The sequence below is a fragment of the Clupea harengus genome, chromosome 8 (genome assembly GCF_900700415.2).
Source record: "Clupea harengus chromosome 8, Ch_v2.0.2, whole genome shotgun sequence".
NCBI classification, from domain to species: Eukaryota; Metazoa; Chordata; class Actinopteri; order Clupeiformes; family Clupeidae; genus Clupea; species Clupea harengus.
The window spans coordinates 30708349-30729556 of NC_045159.1; the positions used below are offsets into that span (position 1 = coordinate 30708349).

Consider the following 21208-nt stretch of genomic DNA (forward strand, 5'->3'; position numbering starts at 1 on the left):
CTGGTCACTTAAATACAAGACATTATTTAGTGATAGTTTAAAGTATATCAACACAGTGTTTCAGTGCACTTTAAATTTACAATGGCTAGATCGATATAACTATACTATTCAGTCATCATCTTTATTAGCTAGCTAGCTACCCTTTACTCTTCTGTTTAGCGTTGGCTAACGTTAGCTTGTTATGGACTAGCTAACGTGATGAGGTGTAGCCAACTGGAGTAGCGATAGCTAACTAATTGCTAAGGTGGGTAACGTTAGTTAGTTTGTTTACTAGTGACAACAGTTGCTTAGAAAAGAAAAGTCATGCTTGTCACCACATTGCCATAGACGTTGGCTCAAATTGTTGAAGACGGTAAAAAATGCGTGGATTTAATTGAAAACAATGCTATTTCTATGGACCTGATGCTCAATAAATAGAACTTTGTTCTAAACTTTTGGCATTGTGGGCATTGCCCCGTTAAAAAGAAGTTCTAAACTCAGGCGTCTCTATTGCTTGCCAACTGTATTTGCGTGGATATCTGAATCACAGTCAAGTAGAGAGACACAGCTCTGATCTGAATAATGTATTGCCAGATTTAAAAAAATAAACTAGTTTTTGTCTCCCTAAGAGATCAAAGTGGCGTCTATCGGTTTGCCAACAGGACAGTGTCTGTCTATGGAATTCCCAACCCACACAGATGTATTCTAGGTATAATAGCATGACGTTCAAGACTAAATAATAAAATGCTCCTGGAGCTCCTCAAACCACTTGGCGACCTGCCCCTCCGGCTCCCTGAATGACATCAGCCACTGGAGAGCTGAATGATCGGTTCTCACAATGAAGGCCCCGCTTGACCGGTAGTATTTAAAGTGGCGCACGGAGAGCACCACTGCCAGGAGCCCCTGCCGGGTCACACAGTAGCACTTCTCAGCCTTGTTGAACACCCGGCTGAAATACGCCACTACCCTCTCCCCGTCTGCACCCCCCTGAGACAGCCCTCCTCTGGCACCCACCCCACTGGCATCAGTGTCCAACATAAATGGGAGAGGGGTCAGCTGGGGTCAGCTGGGGCAACCTGAGGGTCCGGCGCAGCTGGTCGAAAGCCCCTGACAAGCATCTGTCCAGACAAACTTTCTGTCTTTTTGCAACAACTGGAGAAACCCCGTACAAACCTCTGGTAATACGAGGCGAGGCCCAAAAAAGTCCTTTTGAGTGGATAGGACGGACCAATCTGCCACTGCCTGCACTTTGTCCTGCACAGTGCTGATTCTCTCCCACCCCACTCTGTGTCCCGGAAAAGTCACCTGACGCTGCATGAAATGGCACTTATCCGGGTGGAGTTTCAGCCCCGCTGCCCGGATCGTCTTCAGCACGCGCCGTAATGACAGCAGAGCGGCATCAAAAGAGGGTCCATGTGCCAAAATGTCGTACAAATAAACCAGGCACTCCTGACGTGGGATGCCAGTCAACACCTGGTCAATCTGTCTGGCGAAGGAAGCAGGGGCGTTGCACAAGCCAAAACTGAGGACCTTAAACTGCCAGAGCCCACGTCCACTGCAAAAGGCAGTCTTTGGTCGGGCAGATGGGGAGAGAGGCACCTAGTAAAAGCCGGAGCAGAAAACCAGGCAGAACCTGAGAAAAAGTCCAGGGACTCATTCACGCGGGGTAGTGGGTACGAGTCTTTCTTAGTTACCCCGTTCAGTGGCCTGTGGTCAGAGCAGAGGTGCCACTCACTCACGCCATTCTTTTTGGGGACCATGACCACTGCAGCTGCCCAGGGGCTGTCTGATGGTGCGATGATGCCTGCCTGCAGCATGTTCCCGACAGCTTTGTCACACGCCTCTTGCCGTTCCAGCGGGAGCCGGCGGGGACGACACTTTATCGGGCGGGCTTCTCCAGTGTCAATCTCGCGCTACACCAGCTGTATTCGCAAAACGTCATCCTCCCTCAGTGCAAAGCTGTCTTTCAACTCAACTAACAGCTCCTGCTGTTGTGAGTCCAGGTCGTCACAGTTCTCCATACAGATTTTCCTGATGGCAGACCGCGTTGCCTCCTCCTCCGTCTGGGGCAGCAGGGCCGGAGACAAGCAGCCCATGCTGTTGGAGGCGGGCGCTGCGAGAGGGGGTAGAGGAGTTGGGTGTTGTTACCTCTGTCTCCACATGAGAGGGAGGTGACTGAACAACAATGCTGAGGGCGCGGAGTGGTGGCCGGTTGAGGAAACACGCACCCTGACGTCCTGAGGGGTTTGGGGGAAAATGGGTGTGGCCCGAGACTCCACCCAGGTCCAGCTGACCACCCACACTGAGGATTGGGCCCTGACTCCCCCGTCTGTGCTGTCGGGCCCTTCCTGCAGACGGCGAAGAGAAAGAGGATGGGGCTGGGGTCCGCACAGCCTCGCCTATGAGGACCCCGCGTCATTTCCCGGGCCCTTGGATGCTTTTGGGCCCTGCCTAAGGAGGTGACCATGTTGACCACACCCCCAACACACCCTGGGTGCTGTGCGCGGGGAACGGGTTGCCTGGATAGACATAGCCGTATCAGTTCAGTCATCTCAGATGCCCATGCCGGCTTCTCCAGGCCAGCGTTGGTGCCCACTGCCAACAATCTACAAAGGTGCGCCTTATGTCATGCATTTTTTTAACCCTTTGAATCAGATTTCGAAGTCATGTGGGGTGCTAGTAAAACAAAGCTCTGGACGTCATTGGTCATGTGATCTTGAGAGAAAGAATCGAGCATTTGGGTCCAGTCCTTATAGCGAGATCGATCTTCAATCATCTCCATGGTTGATCTGATAATGGAAGACAAAATAAACATTTATCCATGTTTGAAAATATCACACAGTTACAGCCACAATCTGTATCTGTGGATTCTTGTCAAATGAACATTAGCCTACTTCTCGTCAAAATAGTTGTGGCCATCTGGTACCTTGCCCGTTTTGTAAGCTAACATAAACGTTAAGCCTAATGTTACTTTGTGAACATAAATGTTATAAGTTTTTATTTGTGAGTTTCTCGTTTCTGCCAGTGGTTTTTGCAACCAAATTAGGGTTCTATCTGTTAGGCTGAGAGTTTATTTTTTATGAACAGAATGAGTTATGTTGAATTATATGCATGCTCTGAATTGACTAGAGGAGAGAGCCATGGATTTAAAGACACATGTACTTATACATTGCTAGATACAAGTAGACTTCCTGGCCTCGTTTTCTGTGATGCAGAACAATCGTATACCCCCTGATTGGAAGTCACCAATATAGCTAACTATAAGGTTATAAGACAGGAGTAACAGAGTCAACAGATCATTTATATTTGATCATAAACCCCCATTTTTACATTTTGGTTCGATCAAACTTACAGCTGGGTAACATTTAGCTATGAAACCCGATACAGACCATGTTCCATAGCCATATTGGATGTTCTTGAATTGTGGCTATAGGAAGGTTTACAAAAATTGCAGTTGTTGAAAACCTGAAGGATTATTAAGTTCTCCGATGTGCAATTGCAATTTTTGAGAATTCAGGCAGTTTTGGCTGCCACAATCACAACAAACCCGTGTAAGATCCTGGTGGGATCACTATTTCTAGAAATTACTGCAGGACATAAAAAAAAAAAACGAAACTCAAAATCAAAGCGATTTTAACCACAATTTTGTTTCCCCTCCGAGCACCGCTAATTACAGCTAATTACAGGGCCCAACGTTAACCCAAATGATGGATATAAATAATAACTGAACTTGTAACAGTTTTGTTGCAAAACACAATCTTATGGTGAAATTAGATCTCGTGTTTGTTGAGTTAAAACCGAATTATTGTTGTATAAGCATAACCAGCATCATAGCAAAAACGCTAACAAACGTCAGAGTTATACCCACCAATTAACATTAGCCCTTCATTCATGACATGGATACCGTAATCATACAGAGAGAACATGGTGGCATACCTTTATGTTTTGCTCGTTTCTCCTCTTCTTCTTTCCTTTTTTTTATAAATTGGGCACCTGATGGCTTTGGCCTTTTCCTGTCCATCTCTGTGCTTATTTGACACTCGACAATCAACACATTTCCCATCCCCAACACTGTCACTCGTCCAGAAGTTAAGACTAAACCAATTCACCTTGCCCTTGGTGACCACATAATCATAATTGTATTACCTATTTGTATTAGCCATTTCACACAATTCAGAAAAACTAACGTGCAGGAATTATAGGCCTGTAATTATAATATTATGAAAGTGCGTTATTTGGAAGAAAGTTGAGGTGTAACTGACTTTAGACGACTAATTTCATTAGAGTATTGCTCTATACAGTGGATCCCCCGTTTCCCCCATTGTCCATTCCATTTGGGAGACCCAGAGGTGAACTGTCCCCCGCGCCCCCTCCCCTTCCCACACAGCACCTTCTTAGACAGCACGGGCGCCTGCAGTTGTCAGGGGGCGCCAATTTGCCAATTCCCCACACAGTGATATGATAGATAATAGGAAACAGCTTCGCGGCCCAGATAATAATAATGATAATATATTTTTTTTTTAAGTGCTCGTGCCGCCCCCACGTGTCACGAAAAAGTGCCGCCCCGGGCGGCTGCCCGCTTCGCCCGTGCCCAAAACCGCCCCTGCCAGTGGCATCAGAAGAGCAAAACAGGACTACTCAAAAAAGATAACCAGCCACTTCAAGGACAGCAGAGACATGCGCAGCCTGTGGCAGGGCATCCAGACCATAACGGATTACAAGCCTGCATCATAGACCTGCGACGACAACATCTCTCTGCTCAACGACCTCAACAGCTTCTTTGCACGGTTCGAAGCAACAAATAACACAAGCCCACAGAAAACTGGATATCTTCACGAATATCTTCAACACTTCTCTGAGTCAAGCTGCTGTTCCATCACATTTCAAGACCTTCATCATCATACCTGTGCCAAAGAAGCCGGCTCCATCCTGCTTCAATGACTATCGCCCTATGGCACTGACCCCCATCATTATGAAGTGCTTTGAACGGCTAGTCATGTCTCACATCAAGTCCTACCCCCTACCCCACCCTTGACCCCTTTCAGTATGCATACCAGGCCAAACGTTCCACCGAGGACTCTAAAAATGGAAGGCAGTGACCAGTTACTAGAAAATATGGTGTGGACTGAAGACTTAGGATACAACATTAAAGATAAATGGAAGGACTGCCTTACTCTTTCATATAAGATAACCACTAATTAAAATGTGCGCTTAATCCAGTTTAAATTAAGGACAAGAATATATTATACTAGAGAGAAAATTAAAAAATTTGATAAAGGGCAATCTGGTATCTGTCTAAAATGTAACCAACACACTGATTCTCTCATGCATGCCTTTTGAAATTGTGAAAACATTTAAAAGAAATGGGAGGATATTGGGAGGTGGCTATGAATACATACAGATAAAAAAGTAATATTTACTCCAAAAACATGTATTTTTCAAGATATAGAGGGAATAAGATACCCAACCAGTTGGCAGATACTTTTCTGTTCTTTAATCTTTAAAAAATTGATTTTGCAAAACTGGAAGAATAAAGAGGCACATGGGTCTGGGAGGGGGTGAGTGGGCTAGGGGGCTTAATGAGAGGGATATGAGGTAGAACTGAAACTAAGGTAGAATTGAAGGGTTGGGGATAGATGGGGCCACCTATGTTGTATGGCAGGGGAAGCATGGATTATTAGAAGATAGCTCAAAATGATGGGTTTGTTTTAGTGCTGTCAAACGATTCAAATATTAAATCGCGATTAATCGCATTTATGTCATAGTTAACTCAAAATGAATTGCGATTAATCGCACATTTTTATCTATTCTAAATGTCCCTTCATTTATTTATTTTTTCCATCATTTTATTTTTATTGTAATGCCCTTATCAACATGGAAAAGTGGATTGGCTTGCTTTATGCAAATGTTTTATTTTATTGAAAACCAACAGTGAAGCTCGCTTCTTTTGCACAACAACTTTTAAAAGTAAACTTTCCATTCAGAAGCTTTTTATCATCCATATCGCGCTCACCATTCCCTCAAACCGTAACATTAGCCTACTACACAGTTTGCGAGGCCAAAAAGAACGTTAATCTAAAAAAAAAAAAAGAATCTCGCGTTAATCTCGCAATAAAAAAATGAACGGCTTTAAAATGGGTTTGCGTTAACGCCATTATTAACGTGTTAAACTGACAGCACTAGTTTGTTTGTAAAACTGGATGCCTCCTTAAATGATTTGTGACTATTGTAATTATTGGTACCCCTTCATATTTTCTGTTACCTTATCAAATAAAAATAATTATTAAAGCCCACCTTAAGTTGCGGAGTGTAGTGTAGTTCACTTTTACATCACTGTCGTGAATACAAATCACACTTTGATACCCCCTAATGGATAGTGGTATTTGTTGACAAGCTGAAGGATATGGAACTGGCAAAGACAATGCCAGAACTGACTGACAAGGTAGCGCAATATTACTAGATTTTACATAAATAGGACTCAGCATAGTTTTATTTGTTATGACATCAGAGATGAACAATTCCATAACCAACCAAAAGAATGACAAAAAAGCCTATTGATCATGTTTTCAGCCTATATACATTGTTTTCTAAGCTTTTGAATGTAATCTTTTGAATGAAAAGCTTCTGAAGCTTCCGTATATGTAATCTAATAAGATATCATAGTAGCGCTCGCACCACAACTACATAGCATTTAGTTTTAAATGACATGATTATGTAAGGTTGAATAAACAGTGGTAAATCCACAGGTGCGATAAATACACAGGTTTATAAACGGTGCAGTTAATAGTTGGGAAAGTATGTTAAGGGTTTAGTACCCACTTACATCACTGAGTCCTTGTCCTTTTATGTCCCTTCACAGGCCTTTAGGTCCTCTACAGCAAGTCTGTTAAACATTCCAAAAGTCCCTCAAAATCAAATTGGAGAAGCAGCCTTTGTCCTTATGAACCTAAATTGTGGAACACTGTGGAACATTTTTAAACGGCAACTTAAAATATTCCTTTTTAATCTAGCTTTCAATTAGATTAATTCATTACAATTTATCCATTCTCTTAATTATGATTTAAAAAAAATTATATTTAACTTACTTTTATTCTTTAATAAACAAAAATGGTTTTGTTATTTTACTTACGTTATCTTAAATACTTTCATTATTTTCCTCTCGTGATGATCTCTGATGTATGCCCCTTGAATTCTAGTCTAGTGTGATCTAGTTTTGTTCATTATTGTGTTGTTTTACTTTTCTCAATTATTTGTTGTCTGATGATGTCTAAAGCACTTTGAGCTGCATTCCCTGTATAAAAGGTGTTATCATCATCATCATCATCATCTGTTGCCACAGATGCAACAGGTATAGATTGAAATACTCTGGAATGTAGTATCTTTACAATTTATTGGCATACTTTATTGCAGTGTTTAATACATTGATTATTGTGTGTTTGGCATACCAAAGGTCCTGTTGAAGATGTTCTTGGACAGTGGCAGACTGGGAGAAGCAGCACATTTCTTCTCTACGATGGGATTCTTTAATTTCATTTTCATCTCTGGTGTGCCCCTGGTACTCTACCTCACTCATGCGGAGCACTGTGGTTCTCCGTCATCACTGCCCTGGGGGTACCTATGTGGGATAGCTGCTCTGTGGCTTGGTGAGTGCATACTCACCCACTCTTACACAGACACAAAAAGCATTTCTCCCGAGAATGTCATCAGTTTGAATTGATATTTTCCTCCAAGTAATTGCATCATCATCAGTTTGAGAACCCATCATACTAACAAGACAAGGGAGTGTGAATCCTCTTTGTCAAAGAATTGAAAACAAGAAGCAAAACGAAAGCAGAACAGGAAACGGCAGAAAACAAGGATACACATTGGTATGGCCTTTCCCAGATGGAAATCGCTGATGATGGACAAAGTTTTTTCAAAATGATGCAAAGGTTTAGCTAGAACATGACAATGGGGATAGTTACCATCACAAGTAACCATTTTCCCTGTGTCAATGTTGAAAAATATCTAATCCTCTACCAGGATTGTAATTTTGCAATTAAATTCCAAAACTAGAATTTTATAATACAAAACTAGAATACAATGCAATACAATTTCAATTACAATTTTTAAACATTTTTCTATAGTAACCTCATTACTTGACATATTAGATTAGATTAGATTAGATTCAACTTCATTGTCATTGCACAGAGTACAAGTACTGAGGCAACGAAATGCAGTTAGCATCTAACCAGAAGTGCAAAGTAGAAGAGTGCAGAGTATGTGCAAATGGTAATATAAATATAGATAAATAGGGCATATACAGTATGACATAAGATATAAGTGGTATGAGCAGTAAGAACATGAGCAGCAATAAAGGTGATTAGTGCAGATGTGATATAGATATATGTAAAGTGCAGGTGAAGTACAGGTGAAGGTGGCAGTAGAGGTTATAAAGTTATAAATGAGGTAGGAGACATGATAAGATATAAGTACGATGAATATGGATGACAACAATTTAACATAAATAGATATATACAATGAACAATTTAGTGCAAATGTTCAGTGGCTGGAGGTAGGTGTGTGGCAGTCAAGCCAGGGTAGAGAGGGGAATACAGGAAGGAGTGTGAGGGGGTAGCCAGGGGGAACTATCACCGTGGTGCAGAGTTCAACAGGGTGACAGCCGCAGGGAAGAAGCTGTTCCTGAGCCTGCTGGTCCGGGAACGGAGGGCCCTGTAGCGCCTCCCTGAGGGGAGGAGGGCAAACAGCTACTTGATGCGGTCGTAGATGATGACATCATCCTACACACTTGGAAAGGGCTGAGAGAGGGGTATTCAACCTCACTGCTAGATGCCACTAAATATTATACTGATATAAACAGCTTTTTTTTTCTTCTGCATTAGTGTCTATATATTCAAATGTTCTAATATACTTTTGTATGCACTTTGTATGTCGTTTATATGTTGATAATTAAGAACTATGAATGTCATTTGAAAGCATCATTGAAACAGACTCTTTAAATAACAGAATTAACTCTTGGACAGTGGCAGTCTTGGCAGTGCTTCTTATAGCAATAATGGACTGTTAAATTGTAATTTCTAATCTAATAGTCAGAAGGACTCTGTGAATGACAAGCTTTTAGCATATGCTATTTAGTTAAGGAATAGAGTATTGGAGATAAGGGTTCCAAGACAATCTCCAAACAATTGTCATTTATCCAAGAACATAATAATACACTGATCAGACCTACTTCATATAGTTTAACTCACTTAGAGGTTGCAGATAGAGGTGGTCTTGACCTACTTCACTTAGAGGTGGCCTTGACCTACTTCACTTAGAGGTGGCCTTGACCTACTTCACTTAGAGGTTGCAGATTGAGGTGGCCTTGACCTACATCACTTAGAGGTTGCAGATAGAGGTGGCCTTGACCTCATGCTGATACACATACCTCTTCATGCTCCACACTTAGGACTCTCTTCCCCTCTCCATCCTGTTTCCACATTCCAGTGCATCACAATGAAACGGTATATGTTACAACATCAATCATTTATTGACGGTTGTGATAGTTGTGACGTCTTAACTGTGCTTGTCGCCTTATTGCTGCTTGTAGCTATGATTTTGATTGTTTCTTTCTTAGAAAACAACGAGTAATTCCACTACATTACATTATAGGTTTCTTTTAAGAGCAGATTTGACAAATGTGGAGGGTGTGCCTTTGCTGATGAATAATTATGTAGTGTTGCTAGTAAGTCAAGAACTGTACTGAATTCGTTTTTCATTATCTCTCCCCTCTGCAGTATTTAATGTGTCAGTCAACGTGGGGATTTTTTTGACCTACCCCATCCTCATCTCCATCGGCACCTTGCTCAGTGTGCCAGGCAACGCAGGTATGTGTGTTTTGACTTCTAACAGTGTATTTTAAACACAGAGTTTAAATGACTACACCTGCTTTGTAGTTTTTCAGGAAATAACAGATAAGACAATACTTTCAAAAAGGCAAATCTTGGCTCTTAGTATAAACTATATACTCCAGTATATAGGACATGCAGAAGTAAGACAAGTATAGGCATAGATGAGCCTTGGAAACAATTTCAAGACATAAAATTATATCTAAATTCCCTTAAAAGTCTTTATTATACGGCTCTTCAGAATGTTCCAAAAAGTACAGTTGATTTGAATGGGCCATCCCAACGTTCGCAGGTGAATATTTCTTGATATTCACCGCTGCGAAAAAATATTGACCACTGTCATTGGCAACGGGTTTTGTGCTTCTAATAATACATTATCCCTTACTTATTATTCTGTTTTCAAATACAGTCGTATTATAAAAACATTGCTACCACCATACAACACTAAATATGAAAACTAAATGTTTCGGAAACATTACATTATGTAGATAAATATAAGCAAGAAGATGACATTGTTCTATCTTAAGCTTACATTTTGAACTGCTTTTCAAGTATAAGAAATATCCTTTTAAATATCTATATTGCGGCTGTGGGCAAGAAATTGGAAAACTTGGAGCTTGGAGTATATTTAAATCCATTTCTTAGATAACTGTTAATACACTTAAGTACAACTAAGTACATAATTAGTAAAGTATGTTAGTAAGTAAGTTACTTTTGTTTGCTTTTTTTACTTGTGATGTTGGCTTAATATCTGAGAATTTGTATTGTGAAAGGAGCTATATAAATATAGTTTACTTGGCATAACATGCTGACCTTCATGCAGTATTTTCAACCTTCAGCAGAAAATCAGTGTTGCCTGAGTAATAATGATAATTATATTAGGTCCTTTTAGGAGTGTGCTGAAAAAAAAACCCAGTGCACTAATAAAATAGCCCAGATAAAAGTAATCTACTTTATTAGTGCACTGTTTTTTTTTTTTTTAGCACACTCCTATAAGGACCTAATATAATTATCATTTCATACTTCTGAAAAGTTTGGTGAGTTAAGTAAAAAGAATAAAATTAATAAGTATTAACAAATCAGATATATTCTAAATTATAACATAACATTTGCAGGGGTTTATGGAAAAAAAGACTTTTCTGAAAAGCAGCAATAAATATGTTTCTTGTTAACAATCATTAGCTAGTGGCTTAACCAGCGTGCTGATTAAAAAGAGGCTGATTTTGGACAAGGCAGGCACACACACACACTCCTCTTTTTCCTCCTCTCTCCCCTGTCACTGCCGCTATGCTACACGATATGTAAAGAGGTTGACAGACATTGGATCTCATTCTCAAACGCAGTTAAGAACATGTTACAAAGTTCCCGTGACAATTCTGGCATTCAAGAAAGTTTTTCATCTGGTATTCGTTCTTAACTTTGAACAGAATTTAAGAACGCTAAATAGCAGTCGTAAATCGGCCAGATTGGAGTGCACCCATGTTCTTAAGGGCTGAATTGTTGGTGATTGCGTTCACATCAATTCTACGACGTCCTCGGATTGAAATAATTATGATAATAATAAATACGAGAATATTAAACAATTAAAACAAATAAACAATTACGCTTCACATTTAGTCATGATTCTACAAGGCATCATGATGTCCTAACATAAATAAAAGCACTACACGAACACTGCAAATGGCATTGAATAAATAAATAAGCACTAAACTCAAGCTCGTGGATATAGCCTTGATGGAATAGAATGGAGAAGATGTTAATTTACATGCAGCTGAATCCTTCCTTGAAGAGCGTTCATTTGCGTTTGAACTTTTGACATTATTTGTCTGTTAGTAGGTATTTTGTGTATGTACATTTAATGCCGTTTAGAGAATTTAAAAATTACGTTGAATTTCTGTTTGTAAATGTTACAAGAGATTCTGTATTTAGCAGCTAAGTTATGCTAGCTCTCGTGGTATCGTGCTACCTTTGTGCCACATTATTTGACGTGAAATGTAGGTGTCTCTTTATTTCAGTCTGTTCCAGACAGTTTTACAAAATCAAACGTCCTGTATGAATAATTGCATGCTGATAACTTCAGTAAACTCAAGCAAAACAAGACTTGTGGATTCACTTGAAATTCATCATCTTTATTCAGCAAAGAAAAGTATTATCTAGCTGTCGAGTCCTGCAAGGTAGCAAACGCAGTACGAGCCTACGAGGACAGCATAGAGAGAGAGAGGGGGCGATAGGACCAGACAGCAATTTTTGTGTCCCCCCCCCCCCCCAGGAATTACTCTCTGAAATTTGACCATGTATTGTCCCCCCCTACAACGAAATGGGATCTCCGCCCCTGGGTTTAAGTCAAGCGCTTGAACAAAGCAGGCGCTCCAAATAACCCAAAAGACATCATCCGATACTGCCAAAGGCCTCCAGGGGTGGCAAAAGTGGTCTTCTCCTTTGATCCTGCTGACAAGGGAACCTGCCAATACCCCTTTGTGAGATCGAGGGTGTGATAGGTGAAAATTCACCCTAGTTACCTCAGGACTCCGGAGCTGCATATAAGTATATTTATTAGACAAACAACAATTGCAATCGGGCTCACTCACAGCACAAGGCTAAAAGTGAAGCAATGATAAAGACATCGCACAAGGTTTATATAGACAGAAGTTGAGCGTTCAGCAGGGATAATCCCGTGGTGGATTTCTCACGTCCGAGGCAAGGATGGAAGTTTTGCAAGGTCGGAAGAAGCACAGTTCGACCCTTCTTATCACTTCTGGTCTAAACATGCTTTTGTACATATGCAGACTAAGTGGCACCTAATATTCTAAGTTACACACACGCACAGAAAAGCCATTTCATAAGCACATGATTCATACATTCTTAAGTAATTAACAGTATATGCAAATTATCTCCATCAATCCCTCCTTTTATCCGTTTCAATGGATAATTCAAAATCACAATCAAAATCACAAATCATCTTTCTTAATTCGTCAATTATCAATTTCAATGGATAACCTCAAAATCATCACTCTGAGCTTCATCACATGGATTTTCGGAACAGAGATCATTACTGAGCATCACTCCATATCACTCCAATCATTTAAAATGTCATCATATTTCTCATCACACATTTGAATACTTCGCATTTGTAGGCCAACATAGTGGATGTTGACTGTGTGTGTGTGTCATTAGCTCGCCTAGGCTTCAGATAACATTCGAACAAGGCCTCTTTGCTCTGTCCTTGAAGGCCCTGTTCCCCATCAGGCATCCTGCAGAACACATCGGACTGGGCAGGAAAATGTAAACAGTCTTTTTGTGGAAAGTGTGTTTGGGCAGTCTGGTTCCCCCATCACGGATGATCTTTGGCCAGGCCCCATTGTGGATATTTGATCAAGACCGGTGCCTGTTGTGATCAATATGTTAACAGTACCAAAATGTAGAGCAGTACAGTTATTATCAAATGTTTCACACATTGTTTCATTTTTCCCTTGTAACTCCCCATGACTTCACAGAGATAGGACCGCCCCGCCCTCCCAGTATCCACTAGGCTCTTTTACCCCACTGGACAGTGTAGTTTTCTTCACCAGGTTTGAGACGAAAAATTGCCTAACGCAAAGAATCCCCTTTGTAGCTGGACTTCTGTCACAGTGGCCCGGCCTTGGAAAACTGTAGAGGAAGACAGCTCCTATCCTCTGTCTCTTTCTAAAGAAGGCTTACTCGTTTACAATGTGTTAGATGTATCCAGGTGGCTCTCTCCGCTATTTTGACTGTGGTAGATGTTGACAGTAGCACTTTGTATGGTCTGTCCCACTTGGGCAAGTGGCAGTGTTTTCTTTTGACGCTGTTGATTAGGACCCAATCTCCTGACCCAACCTTGGTTTCAGCCTCACAGGTTCCTGCGGAGCACAGAGAGTTCTGAGAGCATTTTGCTAATTCACATTTTTGCCATATATTCTGCAAATGTATATTCAATCTCAGTCTTTCAGCAAATGGTTTGAGTGCTGAGGCAGTGTAGATTCTTCCATACATCATTTCAAACAGTGATGACAACATTCATGCTTAATATCACTAATTTCACTCTAAGATTCTCAAATTGCTTTTAACAGGTCGGTTCATTCTTTTCTACCAGTCCTGCTGACTGGGGGTTGTATGAACAGTGATTGTCTATGGCTAGACAATATTTCTTTCTTTCGTTGGGATTTAACTCAATAATGAATGATTAAACGTCTTTCTCATGAAATATAAAGTACAAATATATGCTTACTATCCCCACTTATTGAGGCATGTTTTCACCATGGCTCAATATTGCAGCATATCTTTTAATATTGTGAGATCTAATTCTTCAATTGTGTATGTGTCAGATGGTTGTTGTAGTTTGGCCTGGTTAGTGGCCTTGTCTGCTTTGTGGTTTCCCAATGAAACCGGGTCTTTTCATGTGTGCGCAATCAGTTCAATTAGTTCCGCTGCCTGTGCAGAATAGTGTGGAAGTAGTGGCTATGCGTTCAAGGTTTATTTGCGTGAACCATCAACAAACAATAGTTAAATCAGCTTCTGGAAAAGGCATATCTTGTAGGTCAGCTCTGGCTGCCATAGTTTTTATCTGTCCTCTGCCGTAAGTAAAAGTGTAACTGGGTTAAATGTCACGCAGCGCTCAATATTGATATGAGGCTGAGTGAGCAAAAAAAAAAAGTACGCATGTGGAACTTTCAGTGTAAGTGTCTGTTTAGTACAATAGGAGCAGAGGCCTGCACCGCCAAGGCTGTAGCCACTACTGCTTGTAAACATTCAGACATTGCTTGGGCTACTGGATCTAGCCGGGTTGACTAGTATGCCACTGATATCAACTTTAAGTCCCCACTTATGCATTAACACAGATGTTATATAACCTTTTTTACAGTCTACAGTTTGTACGAATGGCTTTGTCATGTCATGGATGTGCTAGGACAGCAGAACTGACCAACAGTTGTTTTATCTGTTTAAATGCCTGCTTTCCATCTTCAGGCCTTTTAATAATATCTCCTGCTGACCTGGGCTGAGAATAAAGTAAACTCTGCAACATTTGTGTTTCTAACGCGTGGTTAGGAATCCATTATCTACAGAAGTTAGTCATTCTCAGAAAATACATCATTTATTTCTTTGTCTGTGGCTGAGGTGCTTTTTAAGATAGCTTTACTTTAGTGGACCACAACTGCTAATGTTGTGGCCTTGTTTCTGCTAAAATCTTCTTATCTGAGAACAGCACAAGATGTTCAACAACAATTCACTGTCCCCCGAAATGTAGCTAAGTTTGAGCTCATGGCTTGTGAGAATACAGTCTTTTGAGCCAGCACTCAGCCCCCACCCATCCTGTCCAATGTATCAGTCTAGGTTAATGAAGTTAGTCAGACAGGCTTCAATTTCTCTTTAAATCTTTTTGGGGCAAAACAGTGTATATTTTATACATAATAATATTTTGGGACACCATTGTTTAATTTATTCTTAAACCCTTGTATTGTTGGAACAATTCTAATGCCCAACCCACATCACATCTCTTCCTAATAAGTTTGTGGGGCATGTTTTTGAATCATACTCTGTATTTTTAAATATCTCTCCTGTTTCAAACTTTGCTTTTAGATGTCTCTTTCTTCTTACAACCTTACTGTTCTGGGCATCTAATTCTCTGATTACTGCTCAGCAGGCACCAAAGTCACATAAAACAAAACAAAACAAAAGATCATTGGCTTTCTTGCCACCAATGACGTTAGCTTTGCTCTGTTTGGTGCAACCAATAATGTAAAAACATTTTCAAATCAGTGTTACAATTTTCTTCTTGTTGTAGACATTTTAAACCACCTCTTATTGCTATTATCATGTGCGTCTTCTGCTTTTGACGCACTTTTTCCCATTTGTAAGTTATTTTATGTATTTCTCTTAATACCTCTAATAATAACTGCTCTTGAAACCTTTTAAATTACCTTTATCTTATTCTTCACACTAGGGTTAGTTATGTTTCTATTTTCAGACTCTCATAGTTTGTTCTTATGATCGCAATGCTGAGTCAACCCGAGCCCGACCAGAGGTCCTCCGTCTCTCTCGTTTTGTGAGGAGGTTGAGGCCAGGGGATTTCCCTGGGGTGATCAGTCCCTTACTGGTTCCGGGTCAAGGCATCTCAGTAATGCGAAATCAGTCCTTTAATTACATAAATTATGACTATAATTATCTGTGTTTTACCCATTGTAAAAAGTTTTCTCAATCCCACAGAAAAATAACACAGGAGTATCTCTGACTCTTTTTTCTTTATCTCTTAAGCAGACTGGAGATAGCTCTTTTAATTCGTCTCCCTCAGGAATATATCTATTCGTAACGTACTATACCCCTCTAACTGAGCTATAACTGAGTTTCTCAATGTTTGTGTTTTGTCTCTTAAGGAGACCGGAATATACCTCAGCATCCAGGAGTATCTCTAACTCTAGCAAATTCTTTCAGGAATATATCTAAAACAGTTAGTATCAACCCCACAACAAAACACCAGGTAAAGGGGAATGGATAGACCTTTAAAAGACTTCTCCAGAGTCGTCTAGAAATAGGTCTAGAGAGTTTGTACAGGCTTCCAGTGGCCAAGGGGATATATCTCTCATTTACCCCGAAGAGTTTGCGGAGGACCCCCTACCACGCAGGTTTATCTCTCATTTACACCCCGAGAGTTTGCGGAGGACCCCCTACCACGCAGGTTTATCTCTCATTTACAACCTTTTTACATAGCTAGCAAATTCGTTCAACACACGAGGCAAGCAGGAATATCTCTAACAAGTTTGTAACCTTAAAGAATTCCTTCTCTACCCCGCGGAGAACAGGCAACACAGCCCCACTCGAAGACACGTGTACACAAAACCGAAACAAACAATAAACCAACAATATACTACCGTGCACTTACAACAAACAAACAATATACTCACAAACAGCTCGGAGTCTACACCCTACAGTCCAATTATTTTCCTTCACTCTCGGCTCTCCCCGCTGGCAGGCCCTGGCCTCCTTCCAATTCAAGTTGGAGGTCTTTAGAAAAACAGAGTCTCATACTCCTCCGTATGGTTCAGGTCCTGATGATTAGCCCAGCGTGGAGAGCCGTTGAGGTTGTTGGAATCCCGGTCACGAGCCCCCAAATATGATAGGTGAAAATTCACCCTAGTTACCTCAGGACTCCGGAGCTGCATATAAGTATATTTATTAGACAAACAACAATTGCAATCGGGCTCACTCACAGCACAAGGCTAAAAGTGAAGCAATGATAAACACATCGCACAAGGTTCATATAGACAGAAGTTGAGCGTTCAGCAGGGATAATCCCGTGGTGGATTTCTCACGTCCGAGGCAAGGATGGAAGTTTTGCAAGGTCGGAAGAAGCACAGTTCGACCCTTCTTATCACTTCTGGTCTAAACATGCTTTTGTACATATGCAGACTAAGTGGCACCTAATATTCTAAGTTACACACACGCACAGAAAAGCCATTTCATAAGCGCATGATTCATACATTCTTAAGTAATTAACAGTATATGCAAATTATCTCCATCAGGGTGGTTATAAATCGTGCATTATCCTGGCTTTCAATCAGCTCGTCGACACGAGGCATGGGATATGCATAATGTCTCCATGGACACAAACAAATGGAACCGGGACTCCGAGAGCACGGGAAGACGCCTCCAACCCGGATCCATGGACCAGGGTTCTGGCACTTCCAGAATCCAGCGAGGCTTCTATGTCACGTTGGTTTATGGTTACCTGACACGTTGGTCTGTGGCCTCTGCTTTCCCCCAAGGAGGGCAGCAAAGTGGGCATGGGGGCTGCCAGCTTCCTACACTGCCCAATTCGCCACAGCGAAAACACTAGCGAGACTCCGGGTTCAGGAATCTTTTTTCGCTGCACCGGTTGATAAAAGCCGATATTGGATGGGCCAGAGTGAGGGTTGGCTGGCTTAAGACCTTTTTGGCGGAGCACACTTGGCCGGGCTGGGACAGAAGCAATAGGCTCTTTACGGGTTGGGCGGAGCATGTCTGAGGCTGGCTGGTACTGCTCTACTGCCTCTACTAACTCCGTGGCCGTTGTTAACCTCTGGTGGCTGATTACCTTCTTGGCCTCGTAAGGCAGAGCTCTAAGAAAGCGGTCCATCACCAGGGTCTCTATAAGGTCTGCGGGGCTCTAGCAGCTTTTCGTCACTCGGATCTACTCATGCATCTGGGAACGAGGAGTAAGCCCATTTTGTAAAGTCCAGCTGTGAAAACGTTGAGCCCTGCTAAACCTAGTAAGACCATAGCGGCTTAGAATTTCTGCCTTTAGCTGGTCATAGTCTCCATCCATACATGCCGCTACAAGCTTTAAGTGCCTCACCGGAGCCAAGAGTCCAACCCACTGCGTCTTCGGCCACTCCACTCGAGCTGCTGTAGCTTCAAATGCATGAAGGTATGCTTCTACGTCGTCCGTGACTCCTAGTTTAGGAATGACGTCAGCCGCTTTGGGTTTGGTCCGGGGTACCTGTTGCAGCTCCTGCTCTTTCAAGTGATTCGCCTTTCTCTGCTCTAGCAACGAGGCTGTGCCAATTTCTTGCTGTACCCTCTGGCTCTCCAATAGCATCTGCATCAGTTGCTCCATTTGGGTTCCCTTTGCCCGCATTCTACACCATATGTAACGTCATGAGAGGTTCCCAGAGCAGGCTAGGGTGGGGCAGTGCAATAAACAGAGAAAACCGTCAAAATGGAAGATTAAAAAAGAAGGTTTAATTCAGTTCACTGGGCAGGCAACTCTTCAAACAAGCACAAAAGTCCAAATACAAATGTAAACTCCCCAGGAGACAAGACCAAAAATCCAACATAGAAAGTCCTCTTCTTAACAATTTGTGTCTTCTGTTACTTTCCTGAGGGTCGGCGTCTGTTTCACGTTGCTTTGCCTAGCTCCTTCCAGCCATGTGCTCGCTGTCCCACTGCTCTCTTCCTGACCTGCGTGAAGCTCTCAAATCCTGCTTTCAATCAGGTGGCTTAAGTACCTATAGCTGGGCGAGTGGTGCAGCATTCTGGGAAATGTAGTGTGTGTCTGAGCGGCCATTTTGTGGTGTGGCTGCCAACCATGTAGGTGAATGTAGCAGCCCTCTACCACATGACCCCTTGTGATGCCTAGAGTGTAGGAAAGATCCTCGGGACAGTGAATTTCTTCAATACATGATACACAAAGGCCTGCTACAATAACATGCATACACACAGAAGTATTGTGAAAAAATAAATTAGTTCATTATAGGTATTTCTGCTCAATGTAATTCCATAATGACATTGAAACCATTCATTTAATATTAACTCATACAAATAGTGAATCTTGAATCTGATAATGTACTGCACTCAGTGGAAGTGCTTGACGTTCTCGACCAAATCTTCGAAGCTTCAGTGTCAATGGTAACACCACTACCCCCAGAATAATCTTTTTTTTGTTGGTTAAAAGTGGTGCACCCACAGTATTAAAAAAGGTGTAGGTTTACAATCAGAAATTATATTGGTTTTGTCCCTACATTTTTCGTCTTTTTTATCTTTTGTCTCCCTGGGAGGCAGAGCTAAATCAAAACATGGAATGTTTTTGTTATATTTATATAATGTTTAGTAAGGGTGGTAGGATACAATAGCAGGTTGGCAACAGGTTGGCAACAGCCGAAACACGTAACGCATGCTGTTCCCGGGATCCGTAAAGGCCCTCCTTAACAGTTCAACATGCGCTGTTTTCAGTGTTCAGGGTGTTTTTAAGGTTCTTTTAGGCCCTAATTTAGGCAGTAAACTTGCTAGTTTTAGACCAAAATGCTTTACTGGTGCTTTATAATGAATAGCATAATTGATAAAGCCATAAAATATTCTATTTGAACTACCAATAAATGAAGGCAATGTATGTACATTATCTAAAATGGGTGTAAAGCAGACTATAAAAAGTACTGTGTTGCATGCCTCTACTAATGCTTCTGATGTAGGTGAATCCACCCATAGTCATTCTGTTTCTTCTGATGTAGGTGAATCCACCCATAGTCATTCTGTTTCTTCTGATGTAGATGAATCCACCCATAGTCATTCTGTTTCTTCTGATGTAGATGAATCCACCCATATTCATTCTGTTACTTCTGATGTAGGTGAATCCACCCATAGTCATTCTGTTTCTTCTGATGTAGGTGAATCCACCCATAGTCATTCTGTTTCTTCTGATGTAGGTGAATCCACCCATATTCATTCTGTTTCTTCTGATGTAGGTGAATCCACCCATAGTCATTCTGTTACTTCAAAGGGACATCAGCAGTTTCTCCAACCGATAAACATGATAACAAACAAAAAACATATTTTATACCCCTCAGATGATAAAAAACAAGATGCTTTGAAATGCAAAACTGTAACTACAGAAATGTAGAAAAATCAGGTTTAAAGATTTAAAGAAACTGCTTTGATTGATACCTCATTAATAGCAACCAATGCAAAAATGTGTCCAGCCATTGACTCACTTGTTCTCATTTTCTCTGCCCTTAAGCTGTGGATGTGCTGAAGCACGAGGTGACCTTCAGTGTGGTGCGTCTGGTGGCCACCTGCATCATCTGTCTGGGGTTCCTGCTGATGCTTCTCCCAGAAGAGTGGGACTTGCTCACATCGCGCCTCCTGGCAACGTGTGCTGATGAGCAGGCTGATGACCATGGAGTGGAGCTGACTGAGTCCAGTGTCCATATATGTAGCTGTAGTCAGGCCAACGGAGCGGTCTCAGTCCCTTTGGTTTGACTGTTTTGGCTCAGATGTTAAACTCTTGCAATTGCCTCACAATATCATAATGTTTTTTTTTTGCGCGATATCATCTACCATTTGACTCAGTAAAGCAGTGGATGTCAACCATTTCATAACAAAGACACAGTGTTTCTGTTTTTGAGAACTGTTTAAGTGATCGGGGCAAATGTATCAATCTTTGCATACAACTTGCTGTAGGATCATGTGGACACACAATTCCATGATTTGTGTACGGAGGTTTTCCATCAGAGCATCAATCACAACGTACGCACAACGTGCGCCTATTCTCTTCGTAAATTCAGTGTAAAATCATGTGCACATGAACGCACGTAACATCCACTTGCAACATTTTAATTAAGTTAAATAACATGCTAAATAAAGAGAAGAATAAACTAATATTTTACCAATGTATTTTTACTGAAATCATGCACTTCTCTTTTTTTGCTAATTGTGCCATACACTGCTTTAAGAAAGAATAGGTCATTCAGGCCGATGTGCTACAACTTTGTACGTATCATGGTGGAGTCTCAAATCATTTGGGTATTGATTTAATGGATGTTTTTACGATTACCAAACTGATCATCCTCTCCTGG

At 41.3% G+C, this 21208-nt stretch overlaps 1 protein-coding gene across 1 annotated transcript in view; it reads left to right on the plus strand.

Moving 5' to 3' along the window:
* The window catches only part of slc35f4 (solute carrier family 35 member F4), a 37482-nt gene extending 16432 nt beyond the window's left edge, over window positions 1-21050 (plus strand). Inside the window, exons 5-7 of the mRNA XM_031572708.2 lie at window positions 7430-7622; window positions 9756-9845; window positions 20371-21050. Coding sequence (XP_031428568.1) covers window positions 7430-7622; window positions 9756-9845; window positions 20371-20612 — 525 coding nt within the window. The 3' untranslated portion in view covers window positions 20613-21050. The remainder of the gene's footprint in view (window positions 1-7429; window positions 7623-9755; window positions 9846-20370) is intronic.
* Window positions 21051-21208: the final 158 nt, after the last annotated feature.